This window comes from Panthera uncia, chromosome B1 (assembly GCF_023721935.1).
Source record: "Panthera uncia isolate 11264 chromosome B1, Puncia_PCG_1.0, whole genome shotgun sequence".
Classification (NCBI taxonomy): domain Eukaryota; kingdom Metazoa; phylum Chordata; class Mammalia; order Carnivora; family Felidae; genus Panthera; species Panthera uncia.
Window position 1 is genome coordinate 39744316 of NC_064811.1, and position 23245 is coordinate 39767560.

Consider the following 23245-nt stretch of genomic DNA (forward strand, 5'->3'; position numbering starts at 1 on the left):
GAAACCTACAGATTTTCCTCTATTAGCAAGTTACCAAGTTAGCCTGCCACTGTTTCATAGATTCTGGCAGAAGACACAAGGTTCTTGCATTAGAGAGAAAGAACAATGTATCATTTATACCAACAATATTGTCCAGAGTATCAGCATTTGCACTGGTTCCAAGCTCTGATTCCTACAGGGTGGGACATGAAGAGAGCCAAGTGATGCTTACATACCCAGCAGGTTGTAGAACAGGTGAAAAACCCCGGCTTAGGGGAGCCAAATTTTTTATAATGGGCAGTATGCATGCCTGACCTTGGCTCTGGGGAGACAACATCTTTATCGTGTTGGATAGTAAACAAACCTGCTCTTTGCTCCAGAGAGACACATTATCTCTCTATTCCAAGGCTGCTTGCTGTGTAAACATTCTTGAAAAGATCATCCCAGAACAAGGGCAGGCAGTACCTCACTCACAAGATATGAAGAAATGCAAGAGATCCATGGAGAAATGTCTCCCACCAATCAGGTGGGTGGGGGAACAGGAATAGGATGAGGTAGACAGAAAAAAATGATGGAATCCTCAATATATACATCTCTGGAATATGGTAGCTTTTAGAATGGTTAAGGGAATAAGTGTAACACTTTTTACAAATGAATTTAGGGAATATTACAAATTTATATCTTACAAAGCCTCTATCATTAGATCTATTTTTCTTGAGAAAAAACATTGGTATCTTTTTCTAACAGGCAGTGAATATTTTGAAAACAATATTGTGTTTTCACAACAATTGGTATGGAGGAAAACAATTTAAACTCCTGGCAATGATACATTTGAAATAATTCTTTAAAAATGGTTTCTCTTTTTTTTTAATTTTCTGTTTTGTTATTTAAAGAGCAGATTGTGTCAAAGGGTCAAGGTGGGTATTGTTTCATGTTTTTCCTGCTTAAGGGAATGTGACCTATTTTGATATTGTATGAATAAAAGCAAAACTTCAAACATTTATAACTATCTTTAAAATAAATCCAAGGCAATACTAAGGGAGATAAGTGTTCCCATTTAATTCCCCCTAACCATTTCAGATACTTTTAAATTATATGTGTATATGAATTTAAAATTCTGGTTACCCAGAATTCTTGGATAAAGAAAGTCATATAACCTTGGGAAATGAACCAATAGTCAAGGCTTGCTGCTACCAGAATAATCTTATTCTATGATTTCTCTCTGTTCAATGATCGAAGAGTGGTAGTTTGTATATAACTATGATTTTATTAGTTCTTCACTTACACTGGTCGGTACATTTGTCTTAGATGATGAAACCATAAAAAACTGGGTTTAAATCAGTTTAATTCACAGTATAGATAACTTAGCATAGCAATGAAATGTAAATACGCATTTGCTAAATTAAGAAGATAGTCCTCAAGTCAACTACAGAATCAGGCTTTTAAATCTTTATGAAAGATTAGAAACAGCCTTCCCTCTAATTCAGTGTGAACATTTTCTCTTTCTGTCTCTGAGATTTAAGAAAGGTAACTCCTTCGTCCCCTTGCTTCTTCCATTTCTAATGCAAGAGAAAATCATATCTGCTTTAGGCATATTTAGGACTAGAGCTAATCCATAATAGCAAATCTAAATATAACAAATTTACATTGTTTTTCACGTGACGAGAAATGTCCTTAAACTAGGGTAATATTTCAGTCAACAAGGATTCATTAGAAACTACCTGCAGGACACCAACTTAATTAGTGAATGAGGACAGTAAGGACAACAACGTAACCGGATTCTTTACCATGTTCATTCAGAATGTGAAATGCCATTCACCTGCTTTGGTGATTGCAAAATTTAGATACTAATTAAATAAATGAGTGTGCTATTTAAAGTGTGGGACTGTTTGTGACTAGTGCATGGTCAGTACAGAAATGGAGACTAAGCCTTTAGAAACTTATGCAGCAACTTGACAGAGTAATTTTCTGTGTTGAATCTAACAGTAAGACATTAGGCTTTAATTCTGTGTATCTTTTTAAATTTAATTTTTTTTAGAATTCGTTTTTCTTATATTTTACAAAAGCATCATTCTCCTACAGAAGGGAAGGAAAAGTAAGTAAACACAGAGGGAGGCAAAGCATAAGAGACTCAAATACAGAGAACAAATTGAGGGTTGCTGGGGGGGAGGGCAGAGTGGGCAATGGGTTAAATGGGTGAGGGGCATTAAAGAGGGCGCTTTTCAGGATGAGCACTGGGTGTTATATGTGAGAGACAAATCACTGGGTTCTACTCCTGAAGCCAATACTTACATACATTGTATGTTAACTAATTTGAAAATAAATTAAAAAAAAAATCTCTCAAGCTAAAAAAAAAAAGTATCATTCTCCTACCATTTGAAAATAAAATAAGAAAACTGCTCCTTACCATAAATAGTTTTAGAAGCTGTTTTAGTATACAGTATTATAAAGTCATCTATTATTACTACCAACCTGACGGGGTAACTGAACACTACATCAGTATGATGTGATTATAGGTTTCGTTTGTCTGTTTGTTTGTTTTTGCTAAATAAACTGGATTTATTGACTGTTACTTATGTACCAAGAACCAAAAGTATTTGAGTTACCTGATGAAGTTGATGTGCTAGCCTATTTACCTCTCTGTGCCTAATCCCTTCTTGGAAATGTTGCAAGATCCCGTTCACCTCTGAGAGCTGGCCTCAGCTTGTTCTACCACAGTGGACTAATATTAGTTAGCCTAAATCATATGTGAGTCTAACATTATGTCACCCAAGAATCTGGAATTGGGACACTGAGAGACTGAGTGATTAGGTCACAGTTGGGCACATGAACTGAAATGTCAACAGTTGTTACAACACCAAACCACATGGAAGCTGATGTTATGAAGGGAACACAGAAGCCATGAGTAAGCAGAAGTTTTGAGACAGAATCAGGGGAATGAGAAACTGGCAAACGTGCAAGAAGCAGAGAAGAGAAGGATCTTATTAAAACGTAAGTCGGGTCACGTCGCTTTTTGGCTCAAAATCTCCCCTCTTCCTCTCATTTTACAGTAAAAGTCAGTCTTTATAATTACCTACTAGGTCCTGTAGAATCTTTCCTTCATCTCTCTGACTTTATCTCCCATGATTCGCTCCTTCATTCACTCCAGTTTAGCCACACAGACCTTGTTCTCCTTTGAAGCCAGCACATTATTGCCTCAGAGCCTTTGCACTTGCTGTTCTGCTTGGTATGTTCTTCCCTAGTTACCTGCATGTCTTGCTCTCTCACCTCCTTCAGAACTTTGCTCAAATGTCATCTTCTCAGTGACACTTTCCTTGACCACTCTATTTAAAATTACGATCCCAACCCCACCCACACCCCTAATCCTCTCCCTGATTCATTTTTCTCCATAGCACCATCATCATAAGGCATACTATATATACATTGTACTTATGTGTTTACTGTCTGTCATTCATCACTAAAATGTAAGCTCCATGAGGTCAGGTCTTTTTTCCCTGTTTGGTTCTTCGCTATATGCCCAATTTCTGTGCCTAGTTCCTGGTACGTGGTAAGTGCTCAATAAATATGCGGAATAAATAAATGAATAAATCACTAATGGAAATGGAGGACATTGCATTGGTTTCTTGCTTTGTAGTTCTAGTCCTCAAGTGGTCTTGTCACATTCTGTTACCTATCATCAGATGTTATCATACTACCTTTTAATAACTCTTTTTTTTTTTTAATCTTTGCTTTTGAGAGAGACAGAGACAGAGTGTGAGTGGGGAGGGGCAGAGAGAGGGAGAGACACAGAATCTGAAGCAGGCTCCAGGCTCTGAGCTGTCGGCACAGAGCCCGATGCAAGGCTCAAACTCATGAACTGTGAGATCATGACCTGAGCCAAAGTCAGATGCTTAACTGACTAATCCACACAGGTGCCCCAATTGTACTGTTGGTTTTTTTTTTTTTTTTACAAATAAAAGCATATATGTATATATTTTACATTCCTCCCTGCTTCTTACACTAAGCACGGTTCTGCATCAGTTATCCTGGAGACAGGGAGATCTCCCTCTTTTTATTGAGACATAATTCTACATTGTGTGGATGTATTATAATTTTTTCAACTGTTACCATACTGATAACATTTGAGTTGCTCTCAATCTTTTGCTATTACAAATAATGGTGTAGTAAATACCCTTGTGCATAGATCTGTTCATACGTTTGCCGGTTCACTTTTGGCACCCATTCTTAGAAGTGAGAGAGCGGATAACTCCCTCTTTTTATTGAGATGATTCAAGTGGTTTCTCTTCCTTGAAACCAACAAATCAAGATTAAGAGAACTGCCTATCCCTGAAGGCCCATCTTAAATCACGCTCCTTCTGGGAAAAATCTTATTATCCCAGGCAGAAGGAATATATTTCTATTCTCCTAATACTCTCTCAAAAAAAAAAAAAAAAAAAAAAAGTCATAGGAAAAAAGAACCAGAGGAAAAAAATACAAAAAAGCCCTTGGATTCTCTTTTCTGTATGGATCACATGGCACTTTCCCATGCTGCTTTGTATATATAGTTACCTATGTGTACATCTCATCTCCTCAAACAGATGATAAGCCACAGCAGAACAAGGAGCACATTCCTGAGGATCTTTATCATCTCTGGCCCCAAATAGTGTACCTTGAACTAGTAACAACCAGATGAATAAATGTTAACCCAGTACATGATAGGGCCCTATATAAACATGCCCATTTAGAGTCATGCCTCACATAACACACTAGAATAAATCTCAGATGAACTAAAGAGTTGAATGTAAGAATTACAAGAAAATATAAAAAGAAGTGCTATCTGCCATTTGTTTGGAGGTTAGAAAAAGGACTGTCTGAACTTTATGCCTTTAAACTAGACCCAATAAAAATATGCCTGGAGCCCTCTCACGCTTCATTTTGGATCCTTTCACATATTCTCCTACCCATATTCTCTGTTCATGGTACTATCCTGGCTGGTGCCACTGTTAGGTTGGCCCTGAAAGGGACGATTGAATGCTCTTGCCCACATCTAAGGCTCCAGAGTCAAGCCCATTGCTATAGTCATATGGAAGATCTGGAAACTACATTATTGTGTTCAGTGAGCACATCAGGTTCTGTGTGAAGGTGGTGGCCTTTCTTAGCCTGTTGACGAAGTGTAGGAGGAGTTGTTTTTTTCTGCTCGTGCTCTCATAGGCGGTGCCCACACTTGGAGGGTGCCTTGTGCAACATTATGATGTAGCTCTGAATGTATCTAAGGTGGAGAAGTAGAAAGGCCTCTCATTTATCCTGCATATCGGAGAGTTTGGAGAAATTCATTGCCTTCCATGCAGCCTGCAATCCCATCTTTGAAAACAGTCAGACTGTCCTACAGTATACATACCCTCACCCTGCCAGGATGATCCCAGTAAACGCCAGGAGCTATCTGCCCTGCTGCCAGCGCACAGCAAAATGTCGGTAGTTTTTCCCAGAGCTGTCTGTAAACGATGCCACATCACACTTTGGGTCCAAGACATAGAGGATGCTTAAGCAGCACTGCTAACCGATCGCTACGTGTGACTGAAAGTTGCCTGAATACTTGGCCGCATCTCCCGACTGACTGACCTGGGCCACGAAAACAAGCAATTGGGGAGCATGGTGTCGTTAGAAAAGAGAAACAAGCCTTCCAGCAATGCTAGTGGACAAGCACGCCAACATCCGGAGCAGCTCTGTTCCAACTGTGAGCCTCCACATTGTGTACAGGTGCCCCATCTGAAGTCGACCGTCCCCGCTGATAACAGGAGCACCACCTGTGCCATGCCCTACTACTCATCTCTTCCCTGCTCTGCCCAACAGCCTGCCCTCCTTTCTCTCGACCAGAGCGCAGATGTGACATGAGGGGTATCTGGTTTCCAGGACCTTTGGGGAGATGGCATCTGTTTACACACAGACACAATGGTGGACTCTTGTGCATCAGGGAGCTTCGCAGATTGGGCCCTAGTCCAGCATATCTGGTTACCAGTTTGTCCCAAGGCTAGAAACTCACAGTTCTGCCAGACAACAGCATCACTGGCCCTTTAAATGCAACTGTTTCTCCCACATAACTTGCTACAAAGGCCACAGAAAGGCAAGGGCTCGAAACCAGTTAGTTTCAGCATTTGCCAAGAATCACTTTCTTATCTACTGTTGAGACCACTGCTCCTTGCTCTTCTCTTTTACCCTGGTTCTGTACTTTTTCTTTTGGTATCTGTTTCAGGACCTGTTCAAATTTTCCTTCTCTCATTTATAGACCTCGGACTCTTGCCACTAAATTCGCTTAAATCTTCATGTTTTGTTGATTTACGTGTACTGCCCTGGGTAGGAGCCTCCCCCTACTAACTACTTCCCCATAAAACCCCTACATAATGGACTACCAGCTTTGTCAATGAGAAGCCCATATGCTGAAGCTTCATCTCAGCAAACTGCTGACTAGGGGGTCTTGAGGACTCCTGCATCTACTTCTCAAGTCCCTGGAGTACCGTCCAAGTAAATGGCCTACTAGGAAGTCTTTTGAGCAAGACATAGAGGAATTGCCTCCCTCTCTAAGGAACAGGTTGTTTCAATGTGTTAAGTCCCAGATGTGCTGAGACTTCAAAGTTGGAAAACTTGCTTTTAAATCAAGAGTATTGAGTCATTGGTTACCATAAAAGCAATAACCCTTGCCCCCAAATCTCACTCTCCCCCCCCCCCCAAGTAGCTGATTGAGATATCAATACTTTTATAAGGAAAGCATGGAGAACCCACTTGGTCATGGACTATTGGAGATTGTAAAGTCAGTCTACCTGAGTTCAAATCCAACTCTACTACTCCCTGGTCATGGGCCTTCGGAAATTATTTAGCCTCTCTGTCTCAAGTTTCCTTATTCTGGAACTAGTATCCTTAAAACTAGTATCCTTAAAATGGATACTAATAACAGCTACCTCAAAGGACTATTGTGAGTTTTAAGTGAATTACTACATATCTTTAAAGTGGTCGATGATTGTTAGCTATTATTATTATTATTGGGCCAATTCAGAAAGACCTGGATATTTACAGAATTAATATTCCAGGGTACATACAACTGTGTTTATATATCATTGATGATAAATAAGAAAGTAACCTTCTAGACATACTTGGACAAATTGAATGGTTGATGATGTCTTTCAGTCTGTGTAATATTCCAGGAGTATCACAAAGACTCAGGAATGGAATTCTCTACAACTTCCTAGTAGAAGAGTATATATATATATATATCTCAATGACAGCTTAATTTACTTTAAGACAAACCGTTATTCATAGTCCACTGTCTCCATAACATCTCTAAGTCAGTACTCAGAATAATCTATTTTAGATCCTAGATCAGATTATATTATCGACTTGGAGATTTGGATGATTCTCAATCAGTTTTCTCCTATCCTTGAATGGTAGGTTTTCTAGATCACAGATATTTAGTAGTTCAAATCCCCCTTTTCTAACTATGCTGTCCTGCTGATATACTACTTAGAGAGGACATAATAAATGTTATTTAGCAATCGCATCTCCTCACTTGCTATCACAAAAAAGGGTGAGAGATAAGGTATTGTTTCATTTGGGGCTAAGATAGCAGGCTCTTGAGATTTTAAGAACATGTTCATATCTGCCTTGATCATTAACCTCCCCACCCCTGCATCAATATAATACATGCCCCCAACCATGTGATAGGGGGCCACCCTCTAACTAGAGGACCTGTGGAAGGAAGGGATGCCTACCATTATGGCCACTTTTGAGGCATCCCATAATGGTAAGATCTGATCAGTGGGGACTAGAAAAATTCTAGGTTCAAATCTTGGGCTTCTGTTCTTTTTGCCCGAGGATTTTAATTCAGAATCTCTTATATAGTCAGCTTTTGGAGTTCCGGAGCTTCCTTCTTAAATTTGCATGTGCCAAGATAGTGCAGAAGAGACCAGAGAAGGTACATCTGGGAGAAAGATGCTAGTGAAGACTAAGTGAGAGAGGATACATGGGGAATGACTAGCCAAGCAGGTACCGTGTGAGGATAAAATGGGTGTGCCGGATAGTAAAGGTTTCTTCGAAAATTTTGAGCATTTTTTTTAAACAAATGCAAATATTTCTCTAAGTGCCTTGCAATTTCTAAACTACTTTTGGGCATGTGCTCAGGGACACACACACGCGCGCATACATATCTTGATTTAGGATTTTAGGACTGCTGAATACCTTTAAGCTACGGAGTAATAGTTTTTCATTCTAAGTACTTACAGTGGTTTGTAATATTTTTCACTTTGTCAGGAGTTTCGGCAGGAGCTAACAGGCAAGTAGGAGCAAGTTCCGGAAAGGGCCACACCTGCTAAGAAAAGGAGCAACTCCTTCATCCGGGAACAAAGCAAGCTTATCATAAAAGACAACATCTGCAAAGCTAGGTGAGGTAACCGTGAGGCATACGGCAGACACCTACCAGCTTTACTTCTCCTATCTCCATAAGAGAGTCACTTTTAGAGGGACTTTTAAAAAACATGCTCTAACACTTCTGAGTCATCAGAGAAGACAGTATTAGAGTTAACCCGAAAGAGAAGAATCCTTGCAACATTTCGGGTACAATGGCAATATTCTTGTCCTCATACTTCTAAGTGAGAACCTGAGACTTTCTCTCCTCAGCAATTCTTAGGGGCTGTTGGCACTCAGGAGGTGGGGAATGACCTAGTTTTGAGGATGACATACATAGTGTGACATGTTGCTCTTTTGGAAGAGAAATATATAATTTTTAAAAAAAACCATTCAGGGTGCCTGGGTGGCTTGGTCGGTTAAGCGTCCGACTTTGGCTCAGGTCATGATCTCACAGTCTGTGAGTTCGAGCCCCGCGTCGGGCTCTGTGCTGACAGCTCAGAGCCTGCAGCCTGTTTCCGATTCTGTGTCTCCCTCTCTCTCTGCCCCTCCCCTGTTCATGCTCTGTCTCTCTCTGTCTCAAAAATAAATAAATGTTAAAAAAAATTAAAAAAATAAATAAAAAACCATTCAACATTATCAGGAATTTCCATTTTAATGATTGCAGATATAACAAACACATTTATCTGAAATTCTGTTAGGAGACTTCACTTAACCTAAATCCATCTCCATTCATTTATTGAACACCTACCATATAGTAGGCACCGTTCTAGGCACCAGGAATACTGCAGTGAACGTTGTTTTCACATAGTTCATATTCTACTGGGGAGAGATCGGCAATAAAGAAAAAGAAATAGATGATGTGTCAAAGGCAAAGGTGGGGAATGATAGGGATACTATTTTATGAGGGCCGTAATAATGAGGACAGTGAACTTAGGGGGTGATATCTGAGCTGAGACCTGAATGGAGAGAGTAATGTGACAAGGTGGAAGAAGAATGGATCATAGATAGAAGGTACAGCAAGGTACATGCTTGGCATGTTTAAAGAACATGAAAAGACCAGCGTGGCTACAGTGGAGTGATAGAGGGGAAGAGTGGTTCGTAGTCAATGAGATACTTGCACAAGTCGCCAAGTATTCAGTCTCACAGCTAAGAAAAGGACTTCATATTTTAAGTATGTGGACCCGATCTGACTAAACAAAGGATCATCTGGTTGCTGTGTGCATCATAGATTGTAAACAGCAAAGGGGTATAGGCCATTAAGAGAGTACCGCAGTAAGCTAGACAAGACAAGATGGCCACTTGAACTACAGTATTACCAGTGGCGGTGCGAGGAAGTATTCCGATGTATTTTGAACATACAGAGCCAGTATGACTTGCTTCAGGATCAGAGATTAAGGTCAAGCATCACATTCGTGGTATAGCTAGAATCAGCCATCGGGCCTTCTGATTCTCCATTCATTGCTCCATATCACACCCACCTCTTGTTGCCTCCGTGAAATACTAGCATGTAACTTCACAATGTCATACAAACTATTCTTTTCAAGAAATGTGTGTGAAGTGTTCTCATTACAGAACTTGGCTCGTTGGAATCTATTTCACAAACTGTTAAATGCAAGTGAAAAGTGCTATATGTGAAGCAGTCATGATGTTGAACTCTCCGGCAACTAGTTCAGACGCGTCAGAGATAGCTTTGGTACTCAGACATGCATCATACAGATAATGTATATTAGTTCACAGTTATTGTGTTACCAAAGACACCCTTTGACCAGGTATACAGACCTATGAAAATACATATTTATAGGTAGTCAGCAAACTTTGAATTGCTTTTCTTGCTATGAATCAACGTCTCTCTAGTCCTTGATCTGTCAGAATTTACATTCTTCTCAACTTTCAACAAACCAGATATTTCAACAAACCACTGTGTCAGACAGTGGACATGAAAAACACAAATAAATAGTTCCTTGTCATCAGGTATATAGCCAAAACCAACAAAAGAGAAGAAAAAAACTTAAGAGTGTCAACACCTGTTGAAAACTATTGATCAGGTGATGCTAGAGAACAACTAGGTATTTGTGGAACTGTCAGGAAAAGTTTTTCTGGGTAGGTGAGCATGGATTTTAAGAAAGGGAATCAGACTTGGCAGGCAGAATATTCTAGGCAAGGAAAATACAGCACAGAGAGGCGGAAAGATACAAGTAAGCCCTGGCGTATTAGTCCACACCCAGGTGGAATAGGGCTGGATCATTAGTAGCTAAGGGTGGAGGAGGCAATTAGAGGAAAGCTGCAAACAGAAGCCAAGTACACAGCTGACATCTGAAAAATAATGAATGCGATCAAAAGAAAGTATTTAACTGGGTTTTGGTTTGTTTCGCTGTTACTAGTACACATTATAACCGGCCTCACTGAAAAAATTTTACATTCTTACATCTCTCAGCATTCATCGCTATATGTCAACATGTTTATCACGTTCTTTTAATACACTCGTTAGGGGCACCTGGGTGGCTCGGTGGGTTATGTGCTGGACTCTTGATTTTGTCTCAGATCCGGATTTCCCATTTCGTGAGTTCATGTTCCGCATCTGGCTCTATGCTGACAACTCAGATCCTGCTTGGGATTGTCTCTCTGCCCCTCCCCAGCTCCCTATCAAAAATAAATAAACTTAAAAAAATACACTTTTAAAAAATATAAAGTCAAGACACACTATGGCAAAGTTTTTTCCAAGAAACGATCCAAAGAGCAGATTAGGCGTCAATTAATAGACAAAGGGGAGGAGGGGGCGGTTTTATATCCCCGCTTCCAAACCAGTGTGCAATAAACTTTTAAGTCGGGAGAACTTTTAATGGATAAGATGCCTTTAAATTGCTTAGTACAGTGTCTGGGCCATAGTATGCATTCAGCAACTTGTGGTTATTATTTTGATCTTAGACGTCTCAATGATTTGGGATTCTGTTTTCTCATTTTCAGAGGAAGAAACAGGTCACCGATGGACCCTGAGGCTCCTGCCAGCCCCGACAATCTCCTATTTCAAGCAGACATCGAATAAATATTTGCTGAACAAACAGACAAAATAAACTCTCTGTCCAAGGGGCCCGGCCAAGCGCCCACCAGAGAGCCAGCCAGGACACAGGTCACATTCGGGCGCTGGTTCCACACGCCAGTGTTTGGGGGTGGAGAGCACACCACACTCCCCATCCAAGACCAACAGGCACAGCTGAGTGCGAGTGTGAGTTTGCGATCTTAGCTCCTCCCGCAGTCAAGTCCTTATTACTCCGCCCCGGCCTCGGCCAGCTTATCTCTCCTCCCGGGCCCCGCCTGCCGCCGCAAGCGCTTGCCCCAGCCAGCCCCGCGGCTTCCCACCTCCACCGGCGCCCGCCACGCCCCTTCCGGCCTAGGCCCCGCCCACCGGCTTCGCCCACGGCCCCGCCCCTCCGCGAGCACGGCGCGCGGTCCTCTCAGCGCTCGCCGGCGGCCGCGTCCACCCCCGACGCTCTGAGGTCACCGACGGGGCCGGCCTGCGGGGGGCGGAGGGACGGAGGGAAGATGGCGGCCGAGGCCGGATATTGGCGCCGCCTCCCCCAATCCTGGAGCCGGCGCAGATGAGGCGGCTCGGCTGGGGCCAGCGGCGCTTCGGAACCGGAGCTGGGGGGACCCTGGCGGTGGGGCCTGGCCCTGCTGTATGCCGGCGCCTCGGCTAGAGTGAGCGGCGGCGGCGGCGGCGACGCCTCTTTCCCCCCGGCCCTCTCCCCGGCGCTGAGTCTGAGCGGGTGGCAGGCGGCACAGGCGGCGGGGCCGGGATGGAGGACGTTAACTCCAACGTGAATGCGGACCAGGAGGTGCGGAAGCTGCAGGAGCTGGTGAAGAAGCTGGAGAAGCAGAACGAACAGCTGAGGAGCCGCTCGGGGGCCGTGCAGGGCGTCGGCTCCCTCGGGCCCGGCAGCCCGGTTCGGGCCGGCGCGTCCACTCCCTCCTCCGGCACGGCGTCCCCTCGGGGCTTCCCCTTGGGCCTCAACGCCAAGTCGGGCAGCGGGGTCGGGTCGGGCCCGAGGCGGACGAGTAGCGAGGAGCTGCGGGACGCCACCTCCTTGCTGGCCGCGGGCGAGGGCGGCTTGCTGGACGAGGTGGAGCCGCTGCGGCCCGAAGAGCTGGAGCGCCTGTCAGGCTGGGAGGAGGAGGAGGAGAGCTGGTGAGCGCGGGCCGCCTGGCCGGGGCTGGGCGGGGACGGGCCCGGGGGCGGAGAGCGTCTTCCGCGGGTAGCCCTGGTGAGACACCTCGCTTTGTGTAGCGGGATCCGCTCTCGGACGGGGACTCGTGCTTTGCTTGCTTTGGCTGCGAAGAGGTCGACTGGAGTTGGGGGGATTCGAGGCGTGCTGGAGGAACAGGATTTGTAGCTGGTTGTCCCCCTGGCTTGTGCACTCTCTGGGTTCTGGACCCCGTTGCGGGGTCTGTGGTTTGGCACGGCTCGGGAAGGGCTGCTCGCCGTGGGAGGAGTCGGGGGGTGGGAAACCGCTTTGTAAGGAAGCGATCTCGCTTTGTGTGAAATACTGGCTTTCGGAAGGTGGCCTGAGCATTTTGGATGTCGGGGACGGGTCTGTTCGATGAGGTATCGCCGGACGCGGGGTGGGGGTGGGGAGGGCAGACCGAAGCGGTCTAAGCGCGGTGGTCAGTGTTTCGGACCGCTGGGAGATGGGTACGTTTCTGGCGGCAACGGGGAGACCATGTGAATCAGCACTCCCCTTTGGGTAGCGGGGTAAAGCTTGCTTTGTGTGAAGAGGGCAGAGGATGGTACTGCTTTGTGTGGAAAGTCAAGGGGTGGAACAAGAGCCCGGCTCCTATTTTTTAAACAAGAATTGGGGCTGGCAGTTTTCGGAGCTGGGAGGTGACAGTTACCACATCCCTCCTTAATTTTCCATGTCATCCTCGGAGCCGAGAAAAGGAGCCCTATTTAAAAATCTAAACCAAAGCTGTATTCTCACAAGCCACTTCTTGGTAGGATTGTGACCCACACCATAATATCACATAAATAGAAAGGACATCGGAGGCGTTCTCCCTCATTTTTTATTGCAACCCCATAAAGATGTCTATAAGAAATTCTTTTCTTAATTTAAAGTTTTGATGTGTAGCTACAATGTTTCGACTCGGTTGAAATTGAAACTTGTAACTCAGTGAAGTGGAAATTCTTCATGGACTCTGATATTGCAGGGGTGCAACTTTACAGTTACTTAGTTAAGAGCTTTGCTTGGATTCAGGCCCTGGCTCTGCCACACTAGCTGTATGACCTTGGGCAAGTTAACTCTGAGCCTCACTTTCTTCCTCTGTTTGATGGAGAAAAGAATAGTGCTTATTTCTGCGGAGTGGTGAAGATTACATGAGCTAATCCGGGTATACTTTTAGCACTGGGTCTGGCATACAGTAAACTCTCCAAAACTATTACTGTTGAGCCTAGTTATTTAAGTCACAAAGTATTCAGTGAGCTCTTAAGGATTTGTGGGAAAGTCTGAAGATTCTTAATATGTTGATCCCTGTTCATTAAGGCAGTTACAGTCTTGGTGGGAGCCAAGTTTTATGCAGCTGAACAAACTAGGAGATAAACAGTGAGTTGCAAAAAAAAAAAAAACAAAAACAAAACAAAACAAAAAAAAACAAAACAAAACGAGAGGAGCAGAAATACTGAGAATGCCCAGAAATTGGGAAAAAATAATGGTTCAAAGTAGTTGAGGAAAACTTTGGAGCCTGGGGTGGGGAAAGAGTGGGAAGGGCCTTTTATGCTCTGACAACTGCTAGAGCAGAGTCAGATATTTGTAACTCCCAATTAGGAAGGTTTGAATTACAGAGAAACTCTTGAATATACGATATCAAGCCATTATCTTATTTCCAAGTAATACCAAATATTATTAGAACTGATTATGGTAGTAACAGTTTTTCATATTAGCGTGAGATCATGCCCTCCCAAAGGAATTCTGGGTGTGTGTACACTTTAAAAGAATCCAGAATCATCTATCCTCACTTGCCTCTTCCAAGTGATGATGATAATGATGCTCTTAATAATGAGGGTTAGCTGCACTCATGAGCCCATTTTAGATTATGTATTATTAGAACATTGACTCCTCTTGGAGAAGCTGAATATGTACTCTGCTACTTTGCTTTCTGAGCACAGACTTTGTTCAGGTAAAGCAAGACGTCTTAAATACTATGGCAGACTTTTCTTTTGAACAGATAGTTCCTTACTGCTTTAATCCTGGCAACGTACCTTGATCCTATCCTTTTTCTGAAAAGATTTGTGTGAACTGAAAGTTTTATAAGTTGTACTTAAAGTGCTTTAGAGTATGTTTTTGGAGTATAAGTGGTAAGGGGGCAGGTGTTAGTGGCAGGGGGAGGAAGATTCAAAGAATCGAGAGTCTTAGCAAACTGGAAATCTGCTTTCTGTAACTTATACCCATTGTACCTTCTTTTCCATCTAGAGGAATGTTTTCCCTCCTTCATAAAATGCTAGTTATGAAAGTGTTAATAGATACTGTGTGAAAAAATAATGGTGGGTCTAAGGTTAAATATATGTGGGGGAAGAAAGTTTAACAAAAAGAGGCTTCTTTAATATTGGACTTGTTTGATACACTGATGTATATTGAATATAGTACATTTCTAAGTGGTAAATGTTTTTTGAGCTCCCAAGGAACACAATTAGAAAACAGTGCTTCAGAGCAGTGACTTTCAGAGACATTTTTTTTTTTTGGACCCACCTTCATGATAAAGAAAAACATTTTATATCATAGACTAGTACATGTATATATGAATAATTGAAACAAAAGTTTCACAGAACTGTAGTTTTGTGGCAAACTCTAATATTTTCTATTCTATTCTGTTTCTTTAGGGGAAAAATGCTAGTTACAACCCATTAAGCTGATTTTGTGACCCATTAATTAATGAATTAATGGGTTGTTTCTCAGTTTGGAAAGCACTGTTCTAGAACAGATTGGAAAAGTCTAGAGAAGGGAACTAACATCATGGTACATCACAGTGTATCAGGCTATGCCAGGTAGCTTAAAAACATTTTTACATTTAATTTTCATCCATTTGTGAGGTAAGTATCATTTTCTAGGTAAGGAAATGTGGTCTTCCTAAGCATCAAATAACACACAGTTTTAATGTTGGAGTTGGGATTTGAATCCAGGACTTTATGACATCAAAGCCTATGCTGTTCCCATTGTATTTTGCATTTTCTAAGTATAATACCTTTTCCACATGAATGGCCCCTTAAAATATTTGAAGACCGCTATCATGATCTGGCTGACCTCTTCTACCCACCACACACTGAGCATTCTCCTCTCTTCTGTGGAGCAAAACAATCCCAATTTATTTTATTATTCCTAAGGTAATATCATTCTCTGATCCTTCAACCATGATCATTTTTCTCTTAATGAATTCTAGTTGCTCATTGTCATCAAACATGTTACTCAGAGTTGTACTCAGCATTTTATTTTATTTGAAGATTTTATTTTTTAAAGTACTCTCTACACCCGATGTGGGGCTTGAACTCACAACCCTGAGCTCACAAGTCACATGCTCTACTGACTGAGCCAGCTAGGCTCCCCTGTACTCAGTATTTTAGACGATATCTGACCAGACAGTGTGGTGGATACACTTTGCTTGAGCTAAATGCTATTGTTTTGAAACCAAATATTTCATTAACAGTTTTGGTTTCTGTTATTTATGGTTAATATGAGCCAGTAGTGTCGATTGCACTCAGTATCTTTTATATATAAATTGTTAAAGTAAATCTCCCTAACCCTGTTTTTGTGTAATGATTTTTTTTTTTTTTTTTTTTTTTGGTATTTGTGTGTGTGTCTGTGTGTGTATACATTAGGCTTTTATATTTAAATTAGGCTTTTATATTTCATTTGTTAATCTTGATTTAGGCATTTATTACTTTGTCATTTTCATATTTGGTAGGCATATCTACGTGGTCCTCAAGTTGTTGATAAAAATGTTAAAATGACAGAATAAAGGGCTCTGAAAAGTGCAGCTCAGCTAGAATCCCTTCAGATTAACATCAGTCCATTAATCAACACACATTGTGGTTGTTCGATAACTGTTAGTGTCACTTGTTATTATCAAGCCCATACGCCATTTTGTATGGATATCATGAAACATTTTGCCAAATTGCTTACTGTAATTAAGTTATACTATGCCTACAGGGTTCTTACCTGCACTGAAGTAAACATATGAAAATAGAAATTACATTTTATTTGGTTTGAATTGTCCGTGGTGAATCCTCTGGCTTTTTCCTTTTCTAACTTTACAAACATTTTGTTTAATTCAGTTTTAAATTTTGCAAGGAATTAGTTTGGCCTGGAACAACTTCTTTTTTTTTTTTTTTTCAATTTTTAATGTTTATTTTTGAGAGAGAGACAGAGCTCAAGCAGAGGAGGGGCAGAGGTAGAGATGGAGACACAGAATCCAAACCAGGCTTCAGGCTCTGAGCTGTCAGCACAGAGCCCGACATGGGCCTCAAGCCCATGAGCCATGAGATCATGACCTGGGCCAAAGTTGGATGCCTAACCGACTGAGCCACCCAAGCACCCCAGTCTGGAATTTCTAGACCTACTTATTTTTGTCTTTAGAAATTATCATATTTCCTCTTATCCACACTTTGACCCTGACATGTTATTTTTGTTTTCCCTGACATGTCGTTTTATTTTTATTTTTACTTATTTTTAAAGTTTATTTATTTATTTTGAGACAGAGAGTACAAGTTGGGGAGGGACAGAGAGAGAGGAGAGAGGAGAGAGGAGAGAGGAGAGAGAGAGAGAGAGAGAGAATGAGAATCTCAAGCAGCCTCTGCACCATCAGCCTGGAGCCCAATGCAGGGCTCACACCCATGAACCACGAGATCGTGACCTGAGCCAAAGTCAGATGCTTAACCTACTGAGCCACCCAGGCACTGCCCCCCCCCCCCATTTTTTTATTTTTTAACTTGTACGTCTTTTGAGACAGAGACTGAAAGAGTGCAAGTGCATGGGTATGCAGGAGGGGCAGAGAGAGAGAGAGAAAGAATCTTAAGCAGGCACTGTGCTGACAGCGCAGAACCCAGTGTGGGACTCTATCATGAGATCATGACCAGAGCTGAAATCAAGAGTCAGAGATGCTTAACTAACTGAGCCATCCAGACACCCTGACATGTTATTTTAGATTGATATATTTTGAATCAGTAATAATTGAATGACAGAATTTCAGTTCTTTTACATTATTTAGAGGGGTAGGCCTAAACCTTTTTCAAGCTACATTCTGGCTTACACTCTGGCTTACTGTCTACCACCCTGCCTCATTTGAAAATTCAGTTTCCTTTGAAGAATGTTTATTCAGATTGTGCATTTGAACCAAGTATTGGCAGAAAAACAGAAGGTAAAGAAGAATCTTTCTGCCCACTCTTTGTCATGTAGTAACATTGCATATTTTGCTCTTGTATTATAGGCTATCTCTTTTTTAATATTAATGTTCTCGATATACTTTTTATTCTCCATAAGTATTTGTTGACTATAATTCACATACAATAAAACTTCCCCTTATAAAGTGTGTAATTTGGTGACTTTTTTAGTATATTCACAAAGTTGTGCAGCTGCCACCACTCTCTAATTCCAGAACATTTTCATTAGTACCTTCCTCCCCTAAAAAAAACAAAACAAAAACAAAAAAAACTCTCCAAACCCATGATCAGTCACTTCCCATATCCCCCTCAACCCAGCTCCACTTACATACTTTCTGTGTCTATGGGATTTTCTATTCTGGTCATTTCATATAAATGAAATTATGTAATATGTAGCAGTATGTATGTATGGTTTCTTTCATTTAACATGTTTTCAAGGTTCATGTTGTAACATGTATCAGAACATTTCCCTTTTTTTTCCATTCCTTTTTATGTCTGAATAATATTACCACATATTGTTTATCCATTCATCAGTTGATGAGAATTTGAGTTGTTTCCACTTTTTGGTATTTATGAAAAGTGTTGCTGTGACCAATTTTTTTTTAACATTTAAGAGAGGGGGAGGGAGAGAGCAAGCAGGGGAGGGATGAGAGGGAGACACAGACTCTGAAGCAGGTCCAGGCTCTGAGCTGACAGCACAGAGCCCGACATGGGGCTCGAACCCACAAACTGCAAGATCATGACCTGAGCCAAAGTTGGAAGCTTAACCAACTGAGCCATCCAGGTGCCCTTGACCAAATTTTTATATGGACATGTTTTCATTTTTTCTTGAGTATATACCTAAGAGTAGAATTACGAGGTCAAATGATAACTCCATGTTTAACTTTTTGAGTAACTGCCAGACTGTTTTCCATGGCTGTACCATTTTACATTTCCATCATCAGTACACAAGAGTTCCAATTTTGCCACATTCTCTCCAACACTTGTTATTGTCTGTCTGTCTTTTTTGTTATATAGCCATTCTACTAGTATCTCATTGTGGTTCTGATTTGCGTTTCCCTAATGACTAATGGCATTGAGCATCTTTTCATCTATTTATTGGCCATTTGGCTATCTTTGGAGATGTCTATTCAAACCATTTACCCATTTTCTAATTGAGTGACTTGTTTTTATATTACGTTGTAAGAATTCTTTAAATATACTGGATACTAATCCTTCATGAGATACATGATTTGCAAATATTTTCTTTCATTCTGTGTTGTTTTTTTTTTTACTTTCTTGATGGAGTCCTTTGAAGGATAAAGTTTTTAATGTTGTGAAGTCTTATTTATTCTTTTGTTGCTTGTGCTTTTGATGTCATGTCAAAACTGTGCCTAATCCAAGATTACAAGATTTTTCTTAAAATTTTACTTCTTACATTTATGTCTTTAATACATTTTTTAAATTGTGGTAAAATATACATAATATCAAATTTACCATGTTAAGTATTTTTAAGTGTATAGTTCAGTGACATTAAGTACATTTGTATTGTTGTGCAACCATCACCACCATCCATCTCTAGAACTTTTTGTCTTCCCAAAGTGGAATTAAATACTAATTAAACAGTAACTCCCCTTCCCTCCCCAGCCCCTGACAACCCTTCTTTCTTTCTCAATGAATTTGACTATTCTTTGTAACTAATACATGTGGAGTCATACAATATTTGTGCTTTTGTGACTTTTATTTCACTTACCACAATGTCTTCAAGATTCATTTGTTGTAGAATGCCTCAGAATTTTCTTCCTTTGGGGGAGGGAACATGTCTCTAAAGCTTTATTTAATCTTATAATCCCCAATGGGCAAAAGAAAACAATACTTCCCAAACCTGAGCTTGTGTGATTATTTTCATATTTAAATATGGAGTTTATGTATATGCTATTTTGGGGGACAAAAACCAAAACAAAACCATAAAAGTCAGCCTTCAAACAATTTCCAGGCATCTAGTTCATTATTGTCAACCACATTCACATTGTTGTGCAACAGATCCACAGAATTCTTCCATCCTACATGACTGAAACTACACCCACAGAACAAAAACTCCTTACCTCCCCCAGCTCCTGGCAACCACCATCTTTGTTTCTATGAGTTTAGATGCCTCATAAGTTGAATCATGTCCTCAAGTTTCATTCATGTTGTAGCATGTGATGTGATTTCCTTTTTTTTAAGACTGAATAATATTCTATTGTATGTACCATATTTTCTTTATCCATTCATCTCTCGATGGACATTTGGATCGCCTCCACCTCTTGGCTATTGTGAATAACCCTGCTATGAACATGAGTGCACAAATATCTGCTCAAGTCCTTGCTTTCACTTCTTTTGGGTATATACCCAGAAGTGGAATTGCTGGATCAAATGGTAATTCTGTGTTTAATTTTTTGAGGAGTCACTATACTGTTTTCCATAGTAGCTGCACCATTTTACATTCTGATGAGCATAACAAAAGGATTCCAGTTTTTCTGCTTCCTTGCCAACATTTGCTTTGATCCATTTTGAGTTTTTAAATAGTGGGAGGTAGGGGTCCAACTTCATTCTTTTTTTGTCATTGTACTGTTTGAAGACTTTCCTGTCCCCATTATATTGTCGAAATCAGTTGTCCATAAATGCATGGATTTATTTCTGAACTCTCAGTTCTTTTGGTCTTTGTCCTTATGCCAGTACCAGACAGTAGTGATTACTGTAGCTTTTTAATAAGTTTTGAAGTTGGAAAGTGTGAGCCTTACAATTTTGTTCCTTTTCAAGATTGTTTTGGCTATTCAAGGTCTCCTGTATTTCCATATGAACTTTAGGATCAACTTATACATTTCAAAAAACAGCTGCAATTTTGACAGGGATTATATTGAGTCTATAGATGAATTTGTAGAACAGTGTGTAGATTAATCTGTTTTGAGATTTTAACAGTGTTTATTCTTTCAATCCATGGGCATTGGATGTCTTTCCACTCACTTAGGTCTTTAATTTCTTTCAACTTATGTTTTGTAATTTTCAGGTTATAGGTCTTGCATTTATCCTATTTTATTCCTAGTTATTTTATTCTTCTTGATGCCATTGTAGATGGAATTGTTTTTCTTCATTTCATTTTTGGATTGTTCATTGCTACCGTATAGAGATATCATTGATTTATTTATTTTTATTGATGGCATTGTATTCTGCAGCTTGCTGAAGTAATTTATTAGCTGTAATTGTGTGTGTGTGTGTGTGTGTGTGTGTGTGTATTTCTTAGGATTTTTTATATATAAGATCACATCATCTGCTAATAGAGATAACTTTACTACCTCTTTTCCAATCTGAGTGCTGTTTGTATTCTTGCTTAATTGCCCTGACTAGAACATCCAGTGTAATGTTGGATACAGGAGGTGAAAGTGGACATTTTTCAATGTGATTTTTTAAGTTGTTTATTTATTTTGAGAGTGAGCAGGGGAGGGGGAGAGAGAGAATCCCAGGCGGTTTCCATGCTGTCAGCACAGAGACCCACGTGGAGCTTGACTTCACAAACCATGAGATCATGACCTGAGCCAAAATCAAGGGTCAGATGCTTAACCATCTGAGCCACCCAGGCGCCCCCTTCAATGTGACTTTTGTTGCTCTTTTTAAAAATGTTTATTTATTTTGAGAGCAAGAGAGCACGCATACATGCGTGTGTATGCAAATGGGATGGGAGGGGCAGAGAGAGAAGAGAGAGAGAATCCCGAGCTGATGAGCAGGCTCCATGAGCGCAGAGCTGGATGCAGGGCTCAATCCCACAAACCATGAGATCATGACCTGGGCTGAAATCAAGAGTTGGACACCTAGCCACCTGAGCCATCCAGGTGCCCCTTGCTCTTTTATTTTTAATTATAGCTAACATTTATTGCATTAACATGTGACAGATACTATGTTAAGCACCTTATATTTTATCTTTCCTAATAATCCAATATGGTCTGACTGTTATTATTAGCCCCCATTTTAAAGATTGGGAAATTAAAACTTAAATAATTTGCTTATAGTCACTCAAGTATATGGCTGAGAGAAAGGATTGGAACTCAGTCTGACTCTGTATTTAAAAATTTTCAATCCTTACCCAGTTGTGATTGTCTATATTTTTATGTTATTTTTAATAGATTTATACTGTTATTTAGTTTGGGGTATTACATGTCCTCCCCACTCTGTCTTTTGATCATTTGTCTTTAATAGCTTGAGCTCTGTATACATTTTTAATTTCTTTATATAAGAACCTCTTTTTATACTCATTATTCTAGTGCTGAATTGGCCTTTGGAGCTCTTCGGAGTCAGATGACATAGTAGCTAAGAGTTATGACTCAAACTAGATAGCCTGAGTTGAAATCCCTACTCCCCGTCTTCTTAGCTGTGGGACCTTGAGCAAGTCACTTACTCTTTGTGCATGAACCTCTTAATTTTTTCCAAAATAGAGATAATTATTATAGCAACCATATAGAATTTAATGTAATGTATGTAAAATGTGAAGAACAGTTCCTGGGACAACTTAAAGAAATAAATGTTAGTTTTCATCATTGTCCTCTTCCTCCTCATTGCTTGTTTTATTATTTTAGTTTCAGATTTGCCTGTCTTTGCATTGAACTTTAAAAAAACAACTTTTTATTTTGGAAAATTTCAAACATGTAGAAAAATAGAGTGAAGAGTAAAATGAACCTCAGCTTATCCATCTTTAACACTTACCAACTCATGGCATTCTTGTTTCATCTATGCCACTCAAACCTCAGCATCCTGGACTATTTTGAAGCAGATTCCATCCAGACACCATATTATTCAATTACTAAATATTTCAATAGAAGATAAGGACTTGTTTAAGCATAAGCACAATACTACTTTCGCTCTCATTAGAAATAATTCTTTGGCATCATCAGGTGTGCACTGAATGTTTTTAGATCAAATTTTCTAAAAATTAGTTTGTATATCTATGTTTAGAATTTTCTTTTTATTCTATTATAAATTCTAAAATGAGATGTTCTCTTTTTTCAAGCATTTTGGTCATTTTCATATCCTGTTAATTTATTGGTGATGGTCAGGACAGATAACAGTTCTTATTTCTTTCCCAGCTTTTTGAGAAATTAAATTGTTGAGGCAAATCAAGAATTTCTTAGGTTTTCTGCTGTGTTCAGGTTGAAGTTTTCAGCAGATGTGTAAATACCTGAAGTGGTCCCAAATCTTTTTTTCTTTGTAGTAGAATTGAAATTTGTTTCAAGTAACATTCATATCTTCCCGTGACCTTTTGGCCTATAATCAATTCCCATAATATCATCCCTATTTTTACATGTACAGTTAGTTAACATTTTTATTTATTTTTATTAGAGAGTGTGCAAGTGGGGGAGGGGGGCAGGGGGAGAGAGAGACAGAATCTTAAGCAGGCTCCATGCTAAGCATGGAGGCCCTGATGTGGGCCTTGATCCCACAACCCTGGGATCATTATCTGAGCCA

The 23245-nt window shown here is 40.5% G+C and overlaps 1 protein-coding gene and 1 long non-coding RNA gene across 4 annotated transcripts in view; both read left to right on the plus strand.

The window, feature by feature from the left end:
• The window catches only part of LOC125923627 (uncharacterized), a 61823-nt gene extending 50273 nt beyond the window's left edge, over nucleotides 1-11550 (plus strand). The window contains exons 5-7 of one of the 2 annotated variants that reach the window (XR_007458103.1): nucleotides 7849-7992; nucleotides 8257-8387; nucleotides 11317-11550. This is a non-coding gene — a long non-coding RNA (uncharacterized LOC125923627). The remainder of the gene's footprint in view (nucleotides 1-7848; nucleotides 7993-8256; nucleotides 8388-11316) is intronic. The other variant, XR_007458104.1, reaches the window with a different exon arrangement.
• A 479-nt stretch (nucleotides 11551-12029) lies between these two features.
• SLAIN2 (SLAIN motif family member 2) overlaps nucleotides 12030-23245 on the plus strand; it is a 72358-nt gene continuing 61142 nt past the window's right edge. Inside the window, exon 1 of one of the 2 annotated variants that reach the window (XM_049632014.1) lies at nucleotides 12030-12535. In XM_049632014.1, the coding sequence (XP_049487971.1) occupies nucleotides 12147-12535 (389 nt within the window). In that variant the 5' untranslated portion in view covers nucleotides 12030-12146. The remainder of the gene's footprint in view (nucleotides 12536-23245) is intronic. The other variant, XM_049632015.1, reaches the window with a different exon arrangement.